This window comes from Pleurodeles waltl, chromosome 9 (genome assembly GCF_031143425.1).
Source record: "Pleurodeles waltl isolate 20211129_DDA chromosome 9, aPleWal1.hap1.20221129, whole genome shotgun sequence".
NCBI classification, from domain to species: Eukaryota; Metazoa; Chordata; class Amphibia; order Caudata; family Salamandridae; genus Pleurodeles; species Pleurodeles waltl.
Genome location: NC_090448.1, coordinates 708,464,196 through 708,489,259, shown reverse-complemented (window position 1 = coordinate 708,489,259; position 25,064 = coordinate 708,464,196). Strand labels below are relative to the sequence as shown.

At 49.2% G+C, this 25,064-nt stretch overlaps 1 protein-coding gene across 2 annotated transcripts in view; it reads right to left on the bottom strand.

Annotated features, from left to right (window-relative positions):
- Positions 1–25,064, bottom strand: part of RCE1 (Ras converting CAAX endopeptidase 1) — a 252,205-nt gene that overhangs the window by 149,345 nt on the left and 77,796 nt on the right. The window contains exon 3 of one of the 2 annotated variants that reach the window (XM_069207817.1): positions 12,434–12,517. The exons of the other annotated variant lie outside the window; for it this stretch is intronic. Within the exon in view, the coding sequence (XP_069063918.1) occupies positions 12,434–12,517 (84 nt within the window). The remainder of the gene's footprint in view (positions 1–12,433; positions 12,518–25,064) is intronic. 2 annotated transcript variants of the gene reach the window in all.

Below are 25,064 nucleotides of genomic sequence, written 5' to 3'. Positions count from 1 at the left end.
ACACTGGCCAGAACAAAAAATCGACAGCTGGCACAAATATACGCCCAACAGCACTATAAAACACCCACCCACAATGCTTTGCGAACACAACATGACGGATACACTTAGCAACGCTAACACAAAACATATCACAACTACCTATTCATCCCACTTGCACACACACTCCACACTCCACCACACCACCCTCTGCACAACCTACACACACCACACAACACCCATGTCCCCACAAAGGCACCCCTGTTTCACCGATGAGGGGTTGCAGGTCATGGTTGAGGAAATAGTCAGGGTAGAGCCACAGCTGTTTGGAGCACAGGTTTAGCAGATATCCATTGCCAGGAAGATGGCGCTATGGCAGAGGATCGTGGACAGGGTGAACGCCGTGGGACTACATCCACGCACAAGGGATGACATAAGGAAGAGGTGGAACGACCTACGGGGGAAGGTGCGTTCCACTGTAGCAAGGCACCAGCTCGCCATCCAGAGGACTGGCGGTGGACCACCACCTCCTCCTCCACAGCTGACAGCATAGGAGGAGCAAGTCATGGCAATCCTGCATCCTGAGGGACTCGCTGGAGGACTGGACAATACTGAGTCAACATTTAATACCTATCACCCCCCATGTCTGCATGCCATCTCAACCCCTCACCCTGACTCCCATCACCCCCACTCCATCCCACACAGTGCACCACCACAATTAACAAACCTAAATGCCAAGCCTTGCATGCCATACCAACTGCATGCACATCCCTTCCAGCCCTGCATGTACACCCACCGCCAATGCATCACTATACACAAACAAAGGTGGCAGGACAACAGCAATAATTTAGGGGAAGCTAGTGATGCAGAATATGTCACACACATGTAGCATAATACACCACTTACATCCCCACAGGGGCCCCAGCCAATCTCAGCGGCAAGGAGGTGCCACTGCTACCCAGTCCCCCACCAGCAGATGCCCAAGGTGATGACAGCAACTCAGGAGCTCTGGATCTGGTGAACCACCCCGCAAACGGTCCCTGCGACCCACACAGACACCAGAGACATTTGCCAAGACTAAGACCACCGCTAGGAAATGAGCCACTCCTGAACACCCCCCTTGGGTTCCACTGTGTCGCCTTGTCCACTTTGAACTCCCATTGCTCCCCTTCCTATGGCCCCTTGGACGCTGGACCTGTGCCACAAACAGACTGGCCCACTACACCGGACTATTCTCAACCATCACCACACTCTATTGCACTTTGCATTGTATAACAATTCTTAATAAACACCCTTGGATACAACTTGAGTAATAGTGCTTTATCTGGAGGCAATGTACAATGTATAGAACTGTTATGAACTGCATGAACCTGTGTAAATGTCCAGTAATATGTTAATCCATCCTACAAATATCTCTCTGCAGTATGTACGTATCACAGCATTACACTGTTGTAGCCACAGCAACATCTGCAACAAGGGAAGGCATAGGTGACAGTCAGGTGGGATGCAAAGGCAGCATTATGCTACAGCCACACAGCACAACACAAAAATGGAGAAATGTTTAGTTCAACAGCCTTACCTGAATGTCATTGGAAGTACTGTTGGATGTGGGAGATGTACTGGTCAGCAAAGCACACTACCTGGACATTGAGTGAGTGGAAACTCTTCCCATTCCTGTAACCTGTTCATTGGCTCTGGGGGGGACTAAGGCAATATGGGTCCCGTCAATGGCCCTAGTTACATGTGGTATATGTCCCATTGCATAGAATCCAGCCTTCACAGTGGGTAAATCATTTACCTGGGGGAACGCGATGTAGCTGCACATGTGTTTGAGCATGGCAGACAAAACCCTTGCAAGCACAATAGAGATTATTGGCTGTGACATTCCTGCAACCAAGCCCACTGTCACCTGGAAAGAGCAAGTTGCCGAAAAATGGAGCACTGAGAGTACCTTCACAAGAGGGGGTATTACTGTGGTGCAACGGATAGCAGGTAGCAGATCAGGCTCCAATTGTGCACACATCTCAGTGACTGTGGCCCTGTCCAGACGATAGGCGAGTATAATGTGCCTGACCTCCAGTGTAGCCAAGTCCACAAGGGGTCTATACATGGGTGCTTGCCTCCTCCTCCTATTCCTCTGCAGTGGTTGGTACCCAAAGGACCCAGAAGTAAAAAGGGAGTGACAACAGGAACCATGAACACACTACAGCAGAGTACACAAAGAATGCTTTTATGATGGACACTGGCATTGTATAGGTGAGAATATTCGACTACAATGACGCACTTTTAAATCTGTACATGTGTACTAGCACAAAAAAATGGCACCCGACTGTCCTGTATGCAGGGACAGGTGGAAGTGACCTAACTCTGCCGGCATTCGCGTCATGGCGGGAGGCGGTCTGCACCGCCGTGCAATTCCTCATTGGCTAACATGGCCCTCTATGGAGTATGGGAACCAATGATGGTCAATGCTGGAGGTGACAGTGTTCACTGCTGTGGACGTGACCGTCATTTTATTTCTACCACTTCACTTGATTCGTGACTTTACACAGGACGACATCTCCACTGCATGTGCTGCTGTGACCTGTGTCTGCAACCTGCCATGGCACATGCGACGGGGGAAAGGGCCCCAGCCTTCACGTCGGAGGAGTTGGAGAGGCTCGTGGATGGGGTGGTACCCCTGTATGGGCAGTTGTATGGGCCTCCAGACCAACAGGTGAGTACATGATGGGTACGTTGCATGCGCCATGGCTGCATGGAGATGTATGAGTGTGCCAGCAGTGTGTCATGGGGGGGGGGGGGGGGTGATATGGCTGGTGGCAGTGTTAATGCAGGGGTACGGGTCATGTGTGTGGCTGATGAGGGGCAATGCAGTTTGTAGGCCATATGTGTGACAGGCTCGATTGTCTTGGTCATTATGTCCCTGTTTGTGTTTCCTCTGCAGATCAGCGTCCATCAGAAGAAGGGGTTGTGGCGTGCCATAGTCAAGGAAGTGCGGACGCTGAGGGGTCTACAGCAGGCGGAGCACCCACTTCAGGAAACAGTGGTAGGACCTGAAACGCTGGGCCCGGAAGACCGCGGAGGCCCAGCTGGGGATCGCCTCCCAACGAGGGAGGGGTGCCTGTCGGAACCTGATCCCCCTGACGGCCCACATACTGGCGATGGCCAATTCTGAGTTGGACGGGCGCTTGAGGGCATTACAGCAGCCACAAGGGGGTGAGTACAGTGTGTTTGACAACCATCTCTGTTGCCTGGCATGGAATTTGGGTGCCGGGTAAAAGTCAGTGGATTCCCCAATATGCCAATTAAGATATTGCTGTGTGGTCCAGCTTAGGTTACTAGGGTAAAATGCATGTTTTTGATAGCTAGGTAGCTGGCTTTCCATGGCAGAGGGCTTAGTTGGTCCCAGTGGGTATGTAGCTGGCAGTATTTGGCTCCTACCTGCTGTGGTACTTAGCCAATGGAATGCCAGTGTGGTCCATACTGCCCATTCTCAGTCTCAGTGTGTGACAGTGATGTGTAGGCCATCTGTGCTGTTGGTGTTGTGACTGACCCTCTGCTCCCTTTCTTTCTCCCCCCTCTCTCCTTTTGTCATCCTGTCCATGTGTGCATCAGCATCATCTGGCGAAAGAGCGGGGACACCAGCAAGTAAGGGAGCTGCAGCCCACGGGACCCAGGAGGCAGAATCCACTGACGCCGAGGGGACCAGTAGGACAGAGGGCAAGGGGAGCACCACGTTGGGGACAGGAGGTGATACCACTGACTCCGATTTGTCCTCCAATGGGAGCTCCCTGGTGGTTGCTGACCCCTCTGGGACCACCCCAGCTACAGGTTCTACTGCCACCCCGTACCAGCACTGCCCTCCCAGTAGCCCCCCACCGAGTTGCCTTTGCCCTCTCACTCAGGAGGGTGGGAATTCTCCTTCACCCCAGGCACCTCAGGCTCTGCCTCAGTCGGCCCTGCTGCCCTCAGTGAGGATGCTATTGACCTCCTGAGATCCATCTCTGTAGGGCAGTCAACCATAGTGAATGCCATCCAGGAGCAAGGAGCTCCCTCAGTATCCAGTAGGCAAGGGTCCCCTCCAGAACCAGTGAGCAAGGAGCCCCCTCAGAAACCAGTGGGCAAGGAGCCCCTCCAGAACCAGTGTGCAAGGAGCCCCTCCAGAACCAGTGTGCAAGGAGCCCCTCCAAAACCAGTGTGCAAGGAGCCCCTCCAAAACCAGTGGGCAAGGAGCCCCCTCAGTATCCAGTGGGCAAGGAACCCCCTCAGTATCCAGTGGGCAAGGAACCCCCTCAGTATCCAGTGGGCAAGGAACCCCCTCAGTATCCAGTGGGCAAGGAACCCCCTTAGTATCCAGTAGGCAAGGAACCCCTCAGTATCCAGTGGCCAAGGAACCCCCTCAGTATCCAGTGGGCAAGGAGCCCCCTCAGTATCCAGTGGGCAAGGAGCCCCCTCAGTATCCAGTGGGCAAGGAGCCCCCTCAGTATCCAGTGGGCAAGGAGCCCACTCAGTAACCAGTGGGCAAGGAGCCTACTCAGTAACCAGAGGGCAAGGAGTCCCTCCAGAACCAGCAGGCAAGGAGCCCACTCAGAATCCAATGGGCAAGGAGCCCCCTCGATATCCAGTGGGCAAGGAGTCCCTCCAGAACCAGTGGGCAAGGAGTCCCTCCAGAACCAGTGTACAAGGGTACCCCTCCAAAACCAGTGTGCATGGGCCCCCCTCAAGAACCAGTGGCCAAGGAGCCCCCTCAGTATCCAGTGGGCAAGGAGCCCCCTCAGTATCCAGTGGGCAAGGAGCCCCTCCAGAACCAGTGGGCAAGGAGCCCCCTCAGTATCCAGTGGGCAAGGAGCCCCCTCAGTATCCAGTGGGCAAGGGTCCCCTCCAAAACCAGTGGGCAAGGAGCCCCCTCAGTATCCAGTGGGCAAGGAGTCCCTCCGGAACCAGTGGGCAAGGAGTCCCTCCAGTACCAGTGTACAAGGGCCCCCCTCAGTAACCAGTGGGCAAGGAGCCCCTCGAGAACCAGTGGGCAAGGAGCCCCCTCAGTATCCAGTGGGCAAAGAGCCCCCTCAGTATCCAGTGGGCAAAGAGCCCCCTCAGTATCCAGTGGGCAAAGAGCCCCCTCCAGAACCAGTGGGCAAGGAGCCCCCTCCAGAACCAGTGGGCAAGGAGCCCCCTCCAGAACCAGTGGGCAAGGAGCCCCCTCCAGAACCAGTGGGCAAGGAGTCCCTGCAGAACCAGTGGGCAAGGAGTCCCTGCAGAACCAGGGTCCCCCTCCAAAACCAGTGTGCAAGGGCCCCCCTCAGTAATCAGTGGGCAAGGAGCCCCCTCAGTAACCAGTGGGCAAGGAGCCCCCTCAGTAACCAGTGGGCTAGGAGCCCTATTCCAATGAGATGCACCCCCTGCCCCCTGAGGTACCTGCCCATTTCCAACATGATGCCTCTGAACAGTAGAGTCCTGATGTTGTCAGGAGTCAAGTTGGGGCTGGGACTTGTGGGCATTAGAGACTTTAAACTGGCCTTTGGGCCTGCATGTACATATGCAGTTGTATGTTTTTTTAATTTAAATTGTCATCCAACATGATTACAGTGGTTGGAACAGAGGTATGTGTCCTGGCCTTCTTTGCTCCTGGGTCATGTTACTGTCGATTTACTCTGCAGCTGGTTCTTGGTGTGTGGTGTATTTATGGTGTGTGTTGTATGAGTGTGTCACTCTCCCCACCCTCTCTCCCTCTCTTGTGTGCTAGGTGGCTGTATTCACAGTCATCGTCTTTGTTGGTGCTCCAGGATGGCCATGGTGTGGTACAGCATCAGGAAGGCTTGCAGTTCTGGTTCCACAGCGGCAGCGGACTCCTCTGTGTACCTGGAGGTGAGTGTCTCCTTTTAAATGATATGTTTCTGCCAGGATTTTGGTGTCGTTGCTACCGCCCTGGAAGTCCTTGCGGTGTGCTATGTCATAATATGGTGGGCGGATCCATGTCTTCCGCCTGCCTGTAGGTGGCTACCGTCGTGTTCAGTGGTCGAATCACACTGGCGGTTGGTGTAGTACATTGTCTGTCTTTGGGAGGGATCACCACCATGGTCATTATTTGGTGGTCATTACCACCAGCCTGGTGACAGTACTACCGCCATCACTGACGTGGCGGTAACCTGACCGCCAATGTCTTAATGAGGGCCATCATTTTTTCCATTTGGGAATAAAAATGCAGGGACGGTGGTATGCCGTCCCTAGCAAGCCACCATCTCTGGTTTTGCAGCCTTTAACCGGGGTTAGCAAATTGTGACATGCATAATTATTGTTAAGTAGGAAAATAGTTTTACGGTTCCCTGAGAATGGGCAATTTGCAAAGTGGCCTATTTATACTTATGTCTTTTCAAACCAGAAAGTGTGCAACCCATGCATACCTGATGTACAAATGGGGATAGTACAGAAGGCCTCAAGTTCTTAATTAAATACCCCAGCAGAAGCTCATTTGTTCTCTGTTCAGACCATCATGTCCACACTGCTTGGCCAAACTTTCAAATTTGGTACACAAACGCACACTCTAAGTATGCTCAGAATAATGTAACATCACTCACTCCAAACTTCTAGACGCACATTTAAGTAACCAATCACTAAGGATACCATACAACTCCTTTGTTAAATACCACACACAGGCACAGATTACACAGTATGCAAAACTGCAATCCCAACACCTAGAAAGCTATGGCGCTACAAGCAGTGGCAGCCGGCAGCTTTAGGAGGGAGGGGGGCGGGCGGGACACACACACACATACACTCATTCTTTCACACACAGACACGCACGCACATCCATTAACAACACTCATACCATTCAAACATGCACGCACGCACCAAACATTCATTTTAAAAGATCGCACACACTCATTCTTACACACACACATTCTTTCACACACAGACACACACGCACATCCATTAACAACACTCATAACACTCAAACATGCACATGCGCACCAAACATTCAATTTAAAACATCACACACATACTTACCTTCAACCTCCAGGTCCCAGGAGGGTTGGGACTGCTGCCTTCCCTCATTGGGCGGCCTCTGACCCTGCATCCTTGCAGGCAGGTCGCTTCCTCCTCACCACTGCTCCGGTAAGTGCTGACATTGTTTTGGGCTTGTCTGGGCTTGTTTGGGCTTCTTGGCTTCTCCTCTCCCGGAAGACCCCTCCCTCCTCCTCGGAGCTCTTGGTGCTCCTGACTCCTGCTGCCCCCGCCCCCGAACTCTCATTGGAGGTTTCCCTCCATCCTCCCAACTGCCACCCCCTCCCACCTCCCGTCTTATGCCGGCTGCAGCGCGAGGTTAGAAGCGACCTCTGACCCTGCATCCTTGCAGGCAGGTCGCTTCCTCCTCACCACTGCTCCGGTAAGTGCTGCCATTGTTTTGGGCTTGTTTGGGCTTATCTGGGCATGTTTGGGCTTCTTGGCATCTCCTCTCCCGGAAGGCCCTGCCCCCCCTCCCTCCTCCTCGGAGCTCTTCCTGCTCCTGACTCCTGCTGACCCTGCCCCCCACACTCCCATTGGAGGTTACCCTCCCTCCTCCCAGCTGCCACCCCCTCCCACCTGCCCTCTTAGGCCGGCTGCAGTGCGAGGTTAGAAGCGACCTCTGACCCTGCATCCTTGCAGGCAGGTCGCTTCCTCCTCACCACTGCTCCGGTAAGTGCTGCCATTGTTTTGGCCTTGTCTGGGCTTGTCTGGGCTTGTTTGGGCTTCTTGGCTTCTCCTCTCCCGGAAGGCCCCACCCCCCTCCCTCCTCCTCAGATCTCTTCCTGCTCCTGACTCCTGCTGCCCCCGCCCCTGCCCCTGCCCCCGCACTCCCATTGGAGGTTTCCCTCCCTCCTCCCAGCTGCCACTCCCTCCCACCTCCCCTCTTATGCCGGCTGCAGTGCGAGGTTAGAAGCGACAACTGACCCTGCATCCTTGCAGGCAGGTCGCTTCCTCCTCACCACTGCTCCGGTAAGTGCTGTCATTGTTTTGGGCTTGTTTGGGCTTGTTTGGGCTTCTTGGCTTCTCCTCTCCCGGAAGGCCTCGCCCCCCCTCCCTCCTCCTCTGAGCTCTTCCTGCTCCTGACTCCTGCTGCCCCCGCCCCCCGCACTCCCATTGGAGGTTTCCCTCCCTCCCCCCAGCTGCCACTCCCTCCCACCTCCCCTCTTATGCTGGCCGCAGCGAGGACACACAGCTGGCGCACCGAAGGCGTGCCAAAGGCAAGCCCGTCTGCGCCCGTCCGCGCCAAGACCGCGCCCAGCGCCAGACCCCCTGGCCAACACGCCTCCAGCGCCACCAAACACCTTTACACTGCCAACGAACTCTACGACCTTAATCCAGGACGCTCCTCCATCTGCTTCAAGTCCACACCGACGCGCACCAAAGGACCCTTCTCCTGCAAAGCCTGCAATTTCACCTGCAACCTAACCTCCAAACTCCAAATCAAAACAGACAACCGCCTAAGATGCATCCTACTTAACACCCGCTCTATCCACAAACATGCAATTGAACTCTGGGACCTCCTGACCACATACTCGCCCGACGTCGCATTCCTCACTGAAACCTGGATGAATTCGGCCTCAGAACCAGACGTAGCCATAGCCATACCAGAAAACTACAAGATCACCAGAAGAGACCGAATCAACAGACCAGGAGGAGGAATCGCCATAGTCACAAAAACACCATAAGAGTCTCCACCAACTCCCACGACACCATCAACTCCGCCGAGCACCTCCACTTCAAAATCCACATCAACGCCAACAACACACTCAGAGGAACACTGGTCTACAGACCCACTGGGCCCAGACCGCAGTTCTGTGACGACATCGCTGACGCCATCAGCTCCCAAGCCCTTGCCTCAACAGACTACATCCTCCTTGGTGACCTAAACTTCCACCTAGAAAATAACAACGATATCAACACCACCAACCTAATCGACAACCTTGCCAACTTCGGCCTCAAGCAACTCGTCACTACACCCACCCACTCCGCAGGCCACACACTCGACCTCATCTTCTCAGCCAGCAACCACGTCTCTTTCAGCCACACCACCGAACTCAGTTGGACAGACCACTGCTGCATCCACTTCTCCTACCATAAAACAGTCACTCACCACCACCGCACACAATCCCCCCGACGCAACTGGAGCAAAATATCAACGGATCAACTGATCTCCACTCTCGCCCAGGCCCCACCCCCTTGGACTCCGGACCCCAACATAGCTACCACCAACATGCATCGCTGGATAGAAGATTGCGCCAACACCCTCGCACCGCTCAAAAAAAAACCAAACACCTCCCACAGAATCAAGGCCAGCTGGTTCACCCCAGAACTACAGGAATCCAAACAGCTTTGTCGCAGAATGGAAAAAACCTGGCACCTTGACCCTACCAACTCCAACCACATCGCTTTCAAGGGTGCCCTACGCAAAAATCACCAACTGATCCACACAACCAAAAGGACCCACTTCAAAAACCGCATCGACGCCAACGCTCACAACAGTAAAGAGCTCTTCGGCATTGTCAATGAGCTTTCCACCCCCAGGACCTGCTCCAACGAACCCCCGCCATCACAGGAGTTCTGCAACTCAATGGCAACCCACTTCCGTCGAAAGATAGAAGAAATCCACAATAGCTTCAAACCCCAGACCCACCAGCTAACTACAAACACTCAAGAACCCAACGCTCCAAGCAACACCCACCTCCTCAACACCTGGACCCCCGCCAACATAGATGGCACCGCCACCACCATGGCCTCCATCCACTCCGGATGACCATTAGACCCCTGCCCACACCATATCTTCAATAAGGCAAACATCATCATCGCCCCCCCACCTCTGCAAAACCATCAACAGTTCCTTCGAGTCAGCCACCTTCCCAGAAAGATGGAAGCACGCAGAAATCAACGCCCTCCTAAAGAAACCAAAGGCAGACCCAGACGACCCCAAGAACTACCGGACGATCTCCCTCCTCCCCTTCCCAGCCAAGGTCATCGAAAAAATTGTAAACAGCCAACTATCCCCGTTCCTGGAAGACAGCAAGGTACTCGACACCTCCCAATCCGGATTCTGCAGAAACCACAGCACTGAGACTGCACTCATTGCTGCCACAGACGACATTAGGACCATGCTCGACGAAGGAGAAACAGCAGCACTCATCCTCCTGGACCTCTCCGTAGCTTTCGACACGGTATGTCATCACACTCTCCGCACACGCCTCCACAACGCTGGAATCCGCGACAAGGCACTCGACTGGATCTCTTCATTTCTCTCAGGCAGAACCCAGAGAGTCCGCCTTCCACCGTTCCTGTCAGAAGCCTCCAGAATCATCTGTGGCGTTCCCCAAGGATCTTCGCTCAGCCCTACGCTCTTCAACGTTTACATGGCCCCCCTCGCCAACATCGCACAAACCCACCACATCAACATAGTTTCCTACGAAGATGACACTCAGCTCATCCTCTCCCTCATGAAAGACCCTACAACTGCAAAGAACAACCTCCACAACGGACTTCATGCCATCGCCAGCTGGATGGAATCAAGCCACCTCAAGTTAAACACAGACAAGACAGAAATCCTCATCTTTGGCACCAACCCCTCAGCTTGGAATGACTCCTGGTGGCCCACCTCCCTAGGAACCTCGCCCTCACTCACCACCCACGCACGCAACCTAGGCTTCATCTTGGACTCCACACTCAGCATGACTCAGCAGGTCAATGCCATCTCCTCTTCCTGCTACAACACTCTCTGCATGCTCCGCAAAATCTTCAAGTGGATTCCTGTAGAAACCAGGAAAACTGTCACCCACGCCCTGGTCAGCAGCCGATTGGACTACGGAAACACCCTATATGCAGGAATAACAACCAAACTCCTGACAAAACTGCAAAGAATCCAGAACGCATCCGCCCGCCTCATTCTGGACATCCCACGACGTGACCACATTTCCCCCCACCTCAGAGACCTTCACTGGCTACCAGTATCAAAGAGGATCACCTTCAAACTCCTCATCCACGCACACAAGGCCCTCCACAACACAGGCCCAGCCTACCTCAACGACAGACTCACCTTTCACACCCCCACCCGCAATCTTTGCTCCGCCAGCCTCGCCCTCGCCTCCAACCCCCGCATCTGCCGCACCACCGCCAGAGGAAGATCCTTCTCTCACCTAGCTGCCAAGACCTGGAACTCCCTACCACTCCACCTTTGCCAGACCCAAGACCTCTTGACATTCAGGAAACGCCTCAAGACATGGCTCTACGACCAGTAGCTCACCCCCAGCGCCCTGAGACCCTAACGGGTGATTAGTGCGCTCTATAAATCCTTGATTGATTGATTGATTGATTGGCTGACCTTAGGTCAGCCAATGAGTGAAGGCAGCAGTCCCAGCTTTGTCACAGAGTGGGATGGGGTCAGTGAGACTGCTGACCCCACCCCACTCTGTGATGAAGTGTCACTGATTGACACTTGCCCTGGGCACTTCAGGGCTTAAACCTGAAGCGCCCAGGGAGAGTGTCAATTGGTGATGCTTTCCTCGTCACCCAGGGGAGGGCCTCGAGGCACCTTCGCTGAGCCGAGGAGGTCACGCCCCTAGGAGCTTTGACCTCCTCAGCCCAGCAAAGTTCAGCTCAGGCAGCCAGGAGTGTGCACAAATCGCGCATGTCTGCTCCTGGCTGCCTGAGCTGAACATGGAGAGTGTCTGTCAGGCTGACCTTTGTTCAGCCTGACAGACACTCTTCATGAGGGGCAAAAGGTGGGGGGGCGTGGTCCTTCCACCCTAAAGGATGGGCCGCCACTGGCTACAAGACACTTCATGCAGCAAAGCACTCCAATCAAGAAGAAAGTCTAAAGAACCACATCCAGAGGGGACACGGACAAAATCTTTTTTAATAATTATGTCACATCAAAGTCACTTGCCCACTTCATCCACCTAAATTGAAAAGTAAGGGGCACTTTAGGAAGCACAAGATTTATTCTATCACTAAACTAAAAAATACATCAATAAGCAGTATGACAACCACTCCAGGATCTTCTAATCACCTTAGTGTACATTAGCTGTAAAGGGTACAGCAGCTACCACAGTCATCTTATCATACTACTAAATATTAACTGTAATGAACACCACGGCTGCTGCAGGTTCATTCCATAGATGCACAGGATGCCTCATATGCTCATAAAAGTATTGTGTATTTCACAACACATTCAAGTACACAAATACACACCAATTATTGTACCTAAGCATCCAGTCACATACAGAACCAAAAAATGAGTAGATACACAGATTGCCCAGAATGGAAGGTGGATATCAGTTTCATGGTGCTATTAAATAGTACGCTGTGATGACCTGCCCTCTGTTTCGTTTGCAGTGTGCATTAAAACTAATTAGTATCCGTTCATCGGAGAATATAACAAATAAATGAGAGAAGAAATTGCAAGGCAGGGCTTAATGTTACACCTACTTACCATAGTGAGCAACAGTGGTAGAAAGGTTGCATTGAATATTCCCTCCAATCGGAACCCCATCAGTGCCAGCAATGGTGCATCCGACTGTGAAAGAAGAGAATCATTTCAATGAATTACATCTTCTAACTTCCAGAAACTGAACAAGCTAATGCTAAACAGTACACACCATATTGGGGTTATCACAGAGAATAATTGGACCAGTGGGATTTGCACTATGTGGGAGCAGAACCCCAATATTTAATCGCCCAAGTTTTTTTACTCCAATGACACCAGTCGATCTAGCAGTTGGAGACTACACTCCTCATCAAGAAAATACAATTGAGCAGAGTAAGACAGAATAAAATACTGAAAGCGTAGATAAAAATAAGGCAAAAGTAGATTTATTACAAAATAGTTAAAATGTGGTGCATGGAAAAATGCATGAAATGGAATGATGACCCAATTACAAAATTGATTGCAAAATCATAAAACCTAAAAATCTCTAATTAGGCAGACTCTAAGCAAGGATTTTAAGTGTCACAGCCATAAAGAGCACTGAATGAATCTCAATAGCAAGTTTAAACAAAAGAGGAGAATAGTAAGTCACCCATGATAGTGATAAGGAAAGATTAGTTTCCAAAAGATAAAAACACAAAGGTTTAATGATAAATCACGAAAGCTATTGATAGATTTTGCAAATTCTGCACGGGATGATTGATCATGGTTAGGGTCGCATTGGCAAATTAGAGACAACAATGAGTTTTCTAAATCATTATCACGAACGCATTTTAAGATAAGAGAAGTCTTGGTTTGCTTTCTCATTAACTGCATACCAGAGAGGTATTGCACAAATAAACCATTTCTTAAAACAATGACTCATAGAATTAGCATGACTACCTAACACTTCCAGTGGAAATCCATGAAAATGATGCTTTTGATACACAATAGAAGCTCCGTTCACAATACACGTTTTCAAACAAAGTTGTATATCGCTATTACAAGGACATCATTAACCCGATGCTCTACAGTTACAAAGAGAGAGATGATTTGCAGTGGGCCCCTGATTCTATGTCAGGACCGGAGGTTCAGATTATGCTTCTCTTTCCATGCTTTATTATTAAACAGCAGCCAATGAACATCATGGAAAGTAAAAACTACATGACCCAACACTAGTCATGACACGTGATCAACGATAGAGAAGGCAGCCTGTAAAGTGTTGAATCACACCATGCCACTCCTCTTTCTTTGCTGCTTCGCAGCCAGATAAGTGTGATTTTCTCTTACTATTGTGTTTTATAACGTGCTAGGAGCTGGCTTTTCCCCTCCTTATAAGTGCCCATTGGAGCGCTTTTGTACGTGGAGTGGGAGCAAAAGGAGCAGGACTCGCGCTCTTTTGCGCAGTCCTTTCATGCCGAGAGATATTTCTTCTATTTCAAAATGTTTTTATTTTACAACCCGGGCTCTGCGTGAGCGCGTTTTTTATGGGGCCCACTTCGCGTCTTAATTTCTGTACTCGCCGTCCTCGCCGCGTGTAGAGCAGCAGACGCGCGTTCGTTTCCTCATTGCCACAGCAGTTTTCCCCCTTTGTTTCCTTCCCCGAGGCTCCGCTTGTCAAAGCTCGCCCGGAGCGTTTATTTAAAAATTGCCTTTCACACTCGACGGAGCGTTTATTTAGAAATTGCCTTCACGCTCGACGGAGCGCTCATGCCGTCAGCGCTCATGCCGGAGCGCTCCCTAGACCTCCCCTGTCCTCCTCCTCCTTGGGGATCCTAATTTCTGCACGCGATCGGAGCGCGTCTTGGAGAATTTGTTCACGCTCGTCCGAGCATTGAACAAATTAGTTTTTCTTGTCCCCCCGGGGTACTGGCCTCTCAGCGCTCATACCGGAGCGCTTTTACAACGTTGTTTGTTTATTTAATTACACTCTTTATTCCTTTTGAGGGCATTATTGAGGCTCTGCCTCAGAGACTATAAGCGCATTGGCGCTATTGGACTCCTCGTCAAGAGGATATTATTATTAGAGGCTCTGCATCAGATATATTAAGTGCTACAGCACTTTAAGGCCCTCTGTTTTATATCTCCTCCGGCTCAGCTCCCTCTACGCCCCAGTGCTTGGACACTGGGGTTGAAACAATTTTTATTCAGGCTGGGCCTGGTTCAAGGGCATTTTACCCTTTCAGGGCAGCTCCCTCCACATCTAAAAAGTTGACGTTGATTTCTGCCCTGATTTATTATTTTATTAGTGAAACTGCTCCTTGTGAGCTACCTTTTTTGCTGTTTTCAGTATGGCTGGCTATGATGACCAAGCCAAGGACTTGTACTATATTGATGATACGGCTGGCTCTTTTGACCAGGATTTGGTGTATGCTCTAGACGCGGGGTGCGTCATTCAGTTAATCAGGCCTTGGTTCAGGCCATTCAGCCCATCAAGCATCACCTATTGGGCTTGGTTGATCAACAGACTTGGTCAGCGCCAGTGGGCGCTCCTTCCTTGGAAGATCCTTCCTTTGCAGCAGGCCCGCAATCGGCAAAACAGCTTCCTAATCCGCATGCTGCGGATTTCCAATCCCTTTTAAGGAATATGGCTAGGGAACATGATTACAATGCGGGATCGCAAAAGAAAGCTGTGGATGCTCCAGCTTCTTCTTTTTCTGACCACTCTTCCGAGCAGGAGGACGCGCCTCCTCGTAAACGCAAGAAGAAAGTCCACCACCAGGAGGTCCCTACTCCTAAGGTGTTGACTTTCGAGCCTGAAGACATCGTGCATCCCAGGTTCTCTCTGTGGTTACCACCTCCTGAGGTGGCAGACTATGTCGAAGCACATATCAGACACGGATTTGATAAGGATATCCGATCTAGATTAAGGTCTGAGTGCCCCAGACCTGATTTTCCCTCCAAGGTTACAGAGACTCCAGAGTTAGATCCTACCCTTGTTACGCTCCTCAAGAAATCGGCTAAGGATCCTAAGAAGGGTATTGATCACGCTTGGCGCGGATGTCAAGATAAACTTTTAGACATTTCCGGACCTCTAACTAAGATTCTGGAGTTGGCCTTCCAAGCCAAGGAATCGGGTGACCCTATTAACCCGGATATTCTGGTAGGCTGGGCTCAGAGAGCTCTATGTTTCTTGGGCAATGCTAATTGCGCTATTTCATCTTAACGACACAGATCGGTTTTGATGAAACTGGATCCCAAACTGGCGGATCTTGCTGCATCAGAATCGGGTCCCGTGGCCCAGGGGTTACTATTTGGTTCACCCTTCATGAAAGAACTTGCTAAGTTCGTATCCACCTACGCCAGTCTGGACAAGGCACAAGGATCCATCCGGAGAGTGCTGCGTCCACTTTTTCAAGGGGCCGGACGCTACAGAGGGCGTGCCTTCGGCAGTTTCAATCAGCGAGGCCCCCATCGTGGATCCTTCCAGCAAGGAAGAGGGGGTTATCAAGGTTTCGACTCCTCCTCATCGACCTTCTACCCGTCAAGACCTAGGTATGGTCGAGGCAGATTCCGCAGAGGAAGAGCCAAAGGACAACAATCTTTCTCCCAGGAGTCGGGAGCCACAGGTGAGATTGGTCTTGAGTTCAGAAGTAATTTTGGGGGGCAGAACTCAGAAGTTTTTGGAGAATTGGCATCTAATCTCTTCGGATGCTTGGGTCTTGGAGACCGTTCAGGGGTTCAAGCTAGATTTTTACGAGACCCCTTATCAAACATGCCTTCCCAGACAGGGATATTTTTCCCATCAAGAGCACAGTCTTATTTCCGCAGAAATTGCAGCCATGATCAAAAAGGATGCCGTGATCAGAGCTCCCCCTCACCCTTCAGGTTTTGTCAGTCCAGTGTTTCTTGTAGACAAGAAAGGGGGCGGCTCGCGCTTAGTTCTAAATTTAAAAGACTTCAACGTTTTTTTGCTATATCGTCATTTCAAAATGGAGGGTATCCATCTATTAAGAGATGTTCTCCAAGAGGGAGACTGGTTAGTTCGCTTAGATCTAAAGGATGCTTACCTGACCATCCCTATTTTTCCTCATCGGAGGTTCCTTCAGTTCTGTTGGGAGACCGATTATTACGAGTACAAGGTCCTTCCCTTTGGCCTGTCTTCCGCCCCTTGGTGTTTCACGAAGGTTATGCGTCCAGTAGTAGAATTCCTTCGCTCCCAAGGAGTCAGGCTGATTGTATACCTAGACGACATCTTGATCATGGCTCAAGATCGAGACCTCTTGTTAGACCACCTCAATTGGTCGGTGTCTCTTCTTCAGAGTCTGGGTTTCAAAATCAATGCCCAAAAATCCATTCTGGTCCCCTCCCATCAGATAGACTTTCTGGGGTTCCAGATAGACTCATTACGGTCTCTCCTGATTCTTCCTTCTGGGAAGATCCGGTCAATCAAGAGAGAATTGAAGTCTCTATTATCCAGACAGACTGTTTCCTTGAGAGCGATTGCCCGCATGGTGGGCCTGCTACCTTCTTCGATTCAGGCGATTTTCCCGGGTCCTTTGCATTACCAAGCACTTCAACGTTTGAAGATTTCTCATCTTCAGAAGGGACTCAGTTATGCAGACCAAGTTCCCTTGTCAGAGGAGTCCCGTGCGGAGATGCATTGGTGGCTCGACCATATGGAAGCCTGGAATGGCAGAGCCATTTTCAACTCTCTCCCGGATGTAGTGATAGAGTCCGACGCCAGTCGGTGGGGCTGGGGATCCCGGTGCGGCTCAGTGTCCACGGGAGGCAGGTGGTCCAGCTTGGAGTTGAGTCTCCACATAAATTGCTTGGAACTCCTAGCAGGCTCTTTTGCAATCAAGAGTCTTTCGCCCATCAGAGCGGATTGTTGCATTCTTCTTCGAATGGAAAATATCTCGGCAGTGAGATATGTCAACAAGTTGGGGGGAACTCGTTCCCGTATCCTGGCGGAAATAGCCAAGGAATTCTGGCACTTTTGTCTTCAGCACAGGATTTCTGTGGTAGCGGAGTACCTCCCTGGGGCCAGCAACTTGGTGGCCGATTGGAACTCTCGTCACCTGAGAGACTTCAGCGATTGGAGGTTACATCCCAGGGTGTTCCAAACCCTGTCTGCGCAGTGGGGTCCGTTTTCGATAGATCTGTTTGCATCTCGTCCCAATCGGCAGATGAAACATTTTTTCAGTTGGAGGCCAGATCCAGAGGCATCAAAGACAGATGCATTCCTTCAGGACTGGTCTCAGGAGCTGAGTTATGCATTTCCTCCCCTCCTGATGATTCCCAGGGTTTTGGCCCAGATCAGGTGTCAGAAAGCGGAGTTAGTTCTAGTGACACCCCTTTGGAGATCGCAAGCTTGGTTCCCGATAGCAATGGAACTCAGTTGCGACCATCCGATCCTTCTTCCCTTCCGGGAGAATCTCCTCCAGGACCCTCAGGGCTTGTTACATCCATTGATTCTGGCAGGCAAGCTCTCCCTGATGGCATGGTGTCTTTCAGGCAAAGATGGGTCATCCCAGGACTTTCGCAGGAGTCTTCCGACTTCATTGCAGGTTCCTGGTCCTCCAGTACTCACAAGAGGTACGCTTCGGCATAGAAGCGATGGAGTGCTTGGTGTAGTTCTAGGAGTGCAGCTCCTTCTTCAGCAGGTAGCTGTCTGGTCCTGAATTTCCTTTCCTCCCTAGCAGCGTCAGGTTTGGCTTATCGATCTATCAATAATTATAGGTCCGCTATCTCAGCAGGACATTCACCAGTAGAGGGTAAACCCATTGGTGAGTCCCCTATTGTATGTAAATTAATGAGGGGTATCAGGTTAGCTAATCCTCCTCGCCCCCGTTATTCATCCCCTTGGGATGTAAATATTGTTCTTAGATTTTTAGAATCCTGGCCTGCTAATAGATTTTTGTCTAGAAAACAGTTATCTGCTAAATTCACCATGTTATTGTGTTTAATATCATGTAAGAGAGTGTCAGATGTTAGAGCTCTAGATTTAGCGGGGACAGTTTTTTCTCCTGAAGGAGTCTCTTTCGCTATTTCGCGTAGGACTAAGTGCAATTTGAAGTCAGTGACTTACCCTTGTTTTGTGGACAACCCCAAGCTTTGTGTGGTACAATGTCTCAAGGCTTACGAGGTAAGTACAGAAGAATTTCGTTCTGATATGGGGGGTCAATTACTCATTTCTTTAGTTAAACCATATCATCCTGTTTCCTCAGCCATGCTCGCTAGATGGATGCGTTGGTTGCTGAGTGAAGCAGGTGTTGATGTTTCTAAGTTTGGAGCGCACTCTGCCAGAGGAGCTATGGTGTCAAAGTCTTTGGTTTTAGGTTCTCGTCTGGAGGACATTTTAAAGGCAGCAGATTGGTCTTCGCCTTCTACTTTGAAAACCTTTTATTGTAAACCTATTGTTGATATAGCATCTGTAGTTGTGAATCAGCTTTGAACAAGCATAATCTGAGCCTCCGGTCCTGACATAGAATAAAAAAAATTCTAGCATTGGCGCTAAGAATTTTTCAATTCTATTAAGGACACAGAGGCGAGGATTATCCCACCGCACTGTATATTTATGATGTTGGAATATCATGGTATTGTTGATATTATGTGCAATTTACTGTACGTTAATAATGCTATCCCACCCTATCGTTTAGTAATATAAGTATTTCTTATGTTATTCAGTTTTTATGGCCTGGATTTTTTCATTTTTTCTAGGAAATGATGAGAAGTAATGCGATCTTCCGCATTTTCGTTCTTCTTCCAGTCAAGGGGGATGCCAGTTCGTCTGCTTTCGAGATTCCGTTTACAAGTTTTTTGGATTAAGAGTTTGATTTTTTCTGTTACAGATTTTGGTGTTTGATTTTGATTTTGAATTTTGAATCTTGGACAAAGAAAGAGGAGTGGCTTGGTGTGATTCAACACTTTATAGGCTGCCTTCTCTATGGTTGATCACGTGTCATGACTAGTGTTGGGTCATGTAGTTTTTACTTTCCATGATGTTCAATGGCTGCTGTTTAATAATAAAGCATGGAAAGAGAAGCATAATCCTCGAATTGAAAAATTCTTAGCGCGAATGTTGGAAATTTTTTTATTGGTGGGGGTGAGCAGAAGCAGGTTGAGTAGTTTTACAAATAATGCCGAAAGTGTGGCATAACTATTCATAGGATCATTTGCACTTCAAATTAACTTAGGCAACTCATTCCAAAAGCTTCAACAACCCTAGGTTTGACACATTTATTAGTGTCTGTGAACACAGGTTCCGCTTCAGACACCTGACTGAAGAACTGTGGGTCTGTCACAAATTGGGACACCTTCTCAACTGTAGCAGAAGGCACTGGTGTGTGGCCACTTATGTTACAGGCTAACAACAGATACACTCAAAAGCTCACGTGGGAAAATATCTTCAGGGTGACAGAATTTAATATAGGTGATTGGAAAAACACAATCAGATACGAGTAGGGGAGTGACGCACCAGAAAGGCGCAGGAACGGTTTGGATAACCAATCACTGGTAAGAATAACTGCAAAAACAACAAAACGAAAATATAAGGGTCATGAACATGAATGCCTTGAATTTCAATTATAACTGAAAACAGATGTGACGTCTTTTGCTTTTGTCCCGGCAGAGCCACTCATTCTGTAGTCAGTATTGTGTGTGGTTGCTGCCTTTTACCATTACCATCCCAGTGCTACCATAACAGCATTGCGCACCAAACAGATAACCAAAGTACCCCTTTGGGCATCCAATAAGGATAGCAAATTCATGCTGCTTATGCTTACTCTAGGCATGTGGTAGGTGAAAGAAATTCGATACAGCATTACATGATAAATAACAATGTCCCTGGACCCTGAAGCCCCGGAATTTTGGAACTTTCACTGGCTCTATCTTCAGCCTACGCTGACGCTGATCTGGCATTGGCAGATTTGAGCCTTCGTGATTGCCTGGATCTGACCCCCATGACTGGTGATGAGGCGCTCTCTTACCCCTGGCACTAGGAGGGTGACATTTTTGTAATGAACAAGCCGGTCCTGCGTGCGAGGAGGACTTGCACATGTAACACCTTGGGCTGGGAGGGAACAATACTAGTCCTTTAGGGGCGGACATTGCTTCACACCATCCCCTAAAGCCTAACAAAAGACGCTGGTGGAGAATATGAACAGAATAACAAAGTGACTTTGTGCGAGCACCCTTTGGTGTGTTGACATGGGGAGGGGAGGTATTATGGTTATTGAGTTCTATTTTATTGTTCTTCATATCTATATTGTTTGCTGGAAGGTTGTCAAGACTACTGCAACAGTGGAAGGTTGGGATGCTGCGGAAGGGAAAGGATGTGTGGGGGGAGGGACTACATGTACTATGACCGATGAGAGACACTGCTGACACTACTAGACGTCAATTGTGTAATTTGGATACAGCTGGGCCTATTAGTAAAAGGGACACTTTCAAGGTGGGATGGGAAAATGTTTGTCAAATTTTCACTTGATTGGTGGTGTTTAGTATCAGATATGAAGTCCGATGATTATACCTTGTCCCCCTTTCCGTGTATTGTCGTGCTTTGGCACCAGACGGATAGTCGGTAAGGGCTTGCCAAGGATGCAGGGGGATCCACGGAAGAGTGGCAGGTGGAGTGGCCCGTTGATATTGTGGGGTTATACACCTGGGGGCTAATGAGTAGTGGATCCTTCCTTTATTTGCATGGATTAGTGAGATGAGGACAAAAAAAAAAAAAAAACATTACCCACCACATTCAACAATTATTTCCACAAAACCAACAATTACTTCATAAAGACTGAACAACAACACATTTAGCAGCAAGGAGAAATAGGAATGTAATCAAAAGTGTGAAGGATATTGGTGGCGTTCTTTACCATGGCTCTCCTGCCATAGTGAAACAGTTAATGGATTTCTATGAGGACATTTATGATCAATCATCACTCGTTGCACATCAACTATTAATGCTAACACTCGCAATGCGTGCCTTCCTCGCCTTAGTCCACTACAGATTGCTGAATTAGAGAGTGATATTTCAATCCAGGAGATTAAAGGGGCAATCAATTCACTGCCATCAGGGAAGGCATCTGGGGAGGAAGCTATCCCACTGGTATTCTACAAAGCATTTAGTCAAGTTTTGCGTCCCCTATTTCTGAATTTGGTGCTGTTGGAAATGGCCCTTTTTGCAGGGTTATCCCCAAACTACTTGCCTTCTTCCTCCTATTTTTTCTGATCTGTTTTTGCTGGTTTATTGTCTCTGTGCACTTTGCCACTGCAGATCAGTGCAAAAGTGCAAGTGCTCCCTGTGTAAATTGTATTGGTGATTGGTTTATCCACGATTGGCATTTATGATTTACTAGTAAAGTGCACTATGTGTGCCCAAGGCCTGTAAATCAAGTCATTGTGCCAACCGCATGAGTAGCCCTGTAAACATGTCTCAGACCTGCCACTACAGTGTCTTTATGTGTAGTTTTGCACTGCAAATTCGATCTGGCAACTAAACCTTCCCTTTTAATACATGTAAATCACCCCTAAGGTAGGCCCTAGGTATCCCCATTGGCGGGGTGAAATGTTTTTAAAAGGTAGAACATGTACTGGTGTGTTTTACATTATAGTGAAATACTGCCAAATTAGTTTTTCACTATTGTAAGGTCCATCTCTCCCATAGAATAATATGGGGACTGCTTTAAATATCTTTTGAGAGCAGTTTCCCTTTGGGGGCGGATAGAGATATGAAGTTTGGGGACTCTAAACTCACAATTTAAAAACATATCTTTTGGTAGAAATGGTTTTTAGATTGTCCTTCTGAAAATGTCACTTTTACAAAGTAGGCATTTTCTTGCTTAACCATTCTGTGTCTCTGCCTGCCTGTGTAATCCACGTCTGGGTCAGACTGACAGTTGGGCTAATTGTGAACTTCCTTTAGACAGTGACACAAAGGGAGCTGAGGTGTAGCTTGCATATCCTGATGAGTATCCTGAGCTAGAGTGGGGAGGGAGGAGCTGGCAACTGCACCTGAAAGGGCTGTGCCTGTCCTCACACAATACAGTCTCTGGCCCCCTGGAGTGTGTCTGGAGCCCGGCCTGGGCAAGGCAGAATCTTGTGACCAACAGAGACCTTCCTTTGAGGTTTGCCTACTTCAAAAGGCAGAACTGATGTAAGTAGTGGACCCAAAACCCCAGACCTTTAGAACACTTCTGGATCAAGAGGAACCTCTGCCAAGGAGAAGAGCTGAAGAGGCGGAGGAGGAGTACTTCCCCTTTGTTGTGTGTGCTTTGCTGGATTGACCTGAAGTTGCTGCTTCTGCCTTAAAGAGGACAAAGACTAGACTTTGCTGTGTATCCTGCTTGTGAAGTTTCTCCAAGAGCTTGAAGTAAAGCTTGCCTCCTATTGGCTATTTTTCTAAAACTGGTGGTGCCCTTTTGTAGAGTTTTCACTGTATTACTGTGGGTTATGTGCAAATGCTTCACACTTTGCTTCTGAGATAAGCCTGAATGCTTGTACCAAGAAGATGAGAAGGAGTTATTTGAGATGGGTATCTCCCTTACCCTGATTAGAGTGAGGGTGCCTACTTGGACAGGGTGTAAACTGACTGCCAACTAGAGACCCCATTTCTAACAGGTGTCAAGTATTAAAAAGGGCTTGGAAACCACTGCCTAATGGAATCTTAACAACAGTATAGCGTTTCTTAAACAAGGGAAGCCTCCAGGGGAGAGAGGGTCATACCAGCCGATCTCACTGGTCGATTCTGATGCAAAAAAAAAATGTCCTAACAACTTAGCCGTCCGCCAGGCCTCTTTGATTCAGTATTTAGTGTCAACACAACAGAATGGTTTTGGTCCCGCTGTAGGAACCTGGCTCTTTACATGATATATCAAAATGAGATATATTGTGCAAAGGGCCCAGGGGTTACCTTCTCAGTGAACAGGGGCTTACACTACCAATCCCAAGGTGCTCTTTTAGGGGGTAGTACAGTCGAGCAACCTTAGGCTTATCAGCGAGGAGTGTGCAAATACTCACACAGTCAATAAATGAGGCACCTGACTCAATAAGGAGATCCACACCAATTTACAAAAATAACTAGTATCTTTATATATATTCAGACACCAGAATCAATATGCTCACATAAGTAAGTTTCACAAGAAAAATTCTTTCAGGTTTCAAAGGTCGACAGTGCATTTTTCAGACGCAGCAATGTTATCCTGTAGAGTAAAAAACAAATATTGCATACAGGTACAGTACAACGACTTATGGGACCAATCTCCTGGACTTAAGGTGAGTATTGTGCAAGGGTCAAGGCCACTCCAACAGGTCACACTGGGCGGCGCTGGGCCCAGTTCGTCTACTCTTGGAATAGGGTACACATCTGTATTGGTGACAGCATCAAGATCTCTATAGTCCAAACAAAACCTCAGCTCTGGTTTACATCCCTTGGAATGTGGTTTGGGGACTAAGACCACTGGGCTGGCCCAGGGACTACTAGAGGGCTCAATTACCCCTAAATCCAGCATCTTGCTTACTTCAGCTCTGATGCTATCCATCACTTGGTCAGATTTTTTGTATATTTTGCTTTTGACAGGCATATGGTCACCAGTATCCACATCATGGACACACCAATTAGTCTCACTGAGGTGAGGGAAAAGAGCTCAGCATGCTGCTGTAAGTCTTGCCTGCAGTCAGCTTGCTGTGAGGGTGCCTTCAAAGACCTCTCCATCAACTGACCCATGTTTGGGGTTGTGGTAGAGGAGGTCAGGGAGAGGCTCACTCTCTTCTTCCTGAACCTCATCAGTGACCATCAGCATGGCCACATCAGCCCTGTCATGGAAGAGCTTTAGGCGATTCACATAGATAGCCCTGTGAGGGTTCCTAGGAATGCCTAGTTCAACCAGATATGTGACCTCACTCTTCTTCTCAAGGATAGGTTAAGGGCCAGTCCACTTGTGCTGGACTGCCCTGGGAGCCTCTGGCTCTAGTGCCCACACCTTCTGTCCTGGCTGGTACTCCACCATGGCACCTTTTGGTCTTCTGTAGCTCTTGGCTGGCCTCAAGGTTTCTGGATGCTTTCTCCATGCACTCAGCCATCCTTGAATGCAGGCCAAGCACATAGTCCACAATATTTTGTTTGGGCTCTTTGAGAGGTTTCTCCCAGCCTTCCCTGACAGAGTGGTCCCCTTACAGGATGACCAAGCAGAGGATCAAAGGGGGAACATCTGTGGCACTTCTCGATAAGCAAAAAGAAAGCATGGTAACAGGTTATCCCATCTCCTTCTACGTTTTTCAGGGAGTCCTGTCCTTTATGTTTTTTTTAAATCTTTCAACTAAACCATTTGCTTGTGGGTGATATGGGGTAGTGAACTTGTAAGTCACTCCACATTCATTTCATATTGCCTTGAGGTATGCAGAAATAAAGTTACTACCTCTGCCAGATACAATCTCTTTAGGGAAGCCCAGTCTAGTAAATATACTGAGTAGCACCCTAGCAACTGCAGCAGCAGTGGTAGTCCATAGGGATATACTTTCAGTGTACCTGGTTGCATAATCCACTATCACCAGTATAAATCTGCTCCCCGATACTGTGGATACTGTTGGAGCATCTAGAGGGGCCACCACATCAACCCCCACCCTTTCAAAGGGGACCCCAACAACTGGAAGTGGAATTAAGGGGGGGCCTTAGGGTGGCCACCTGTCTTGCCACTGGCTTGACAGGTGACACAGGAGT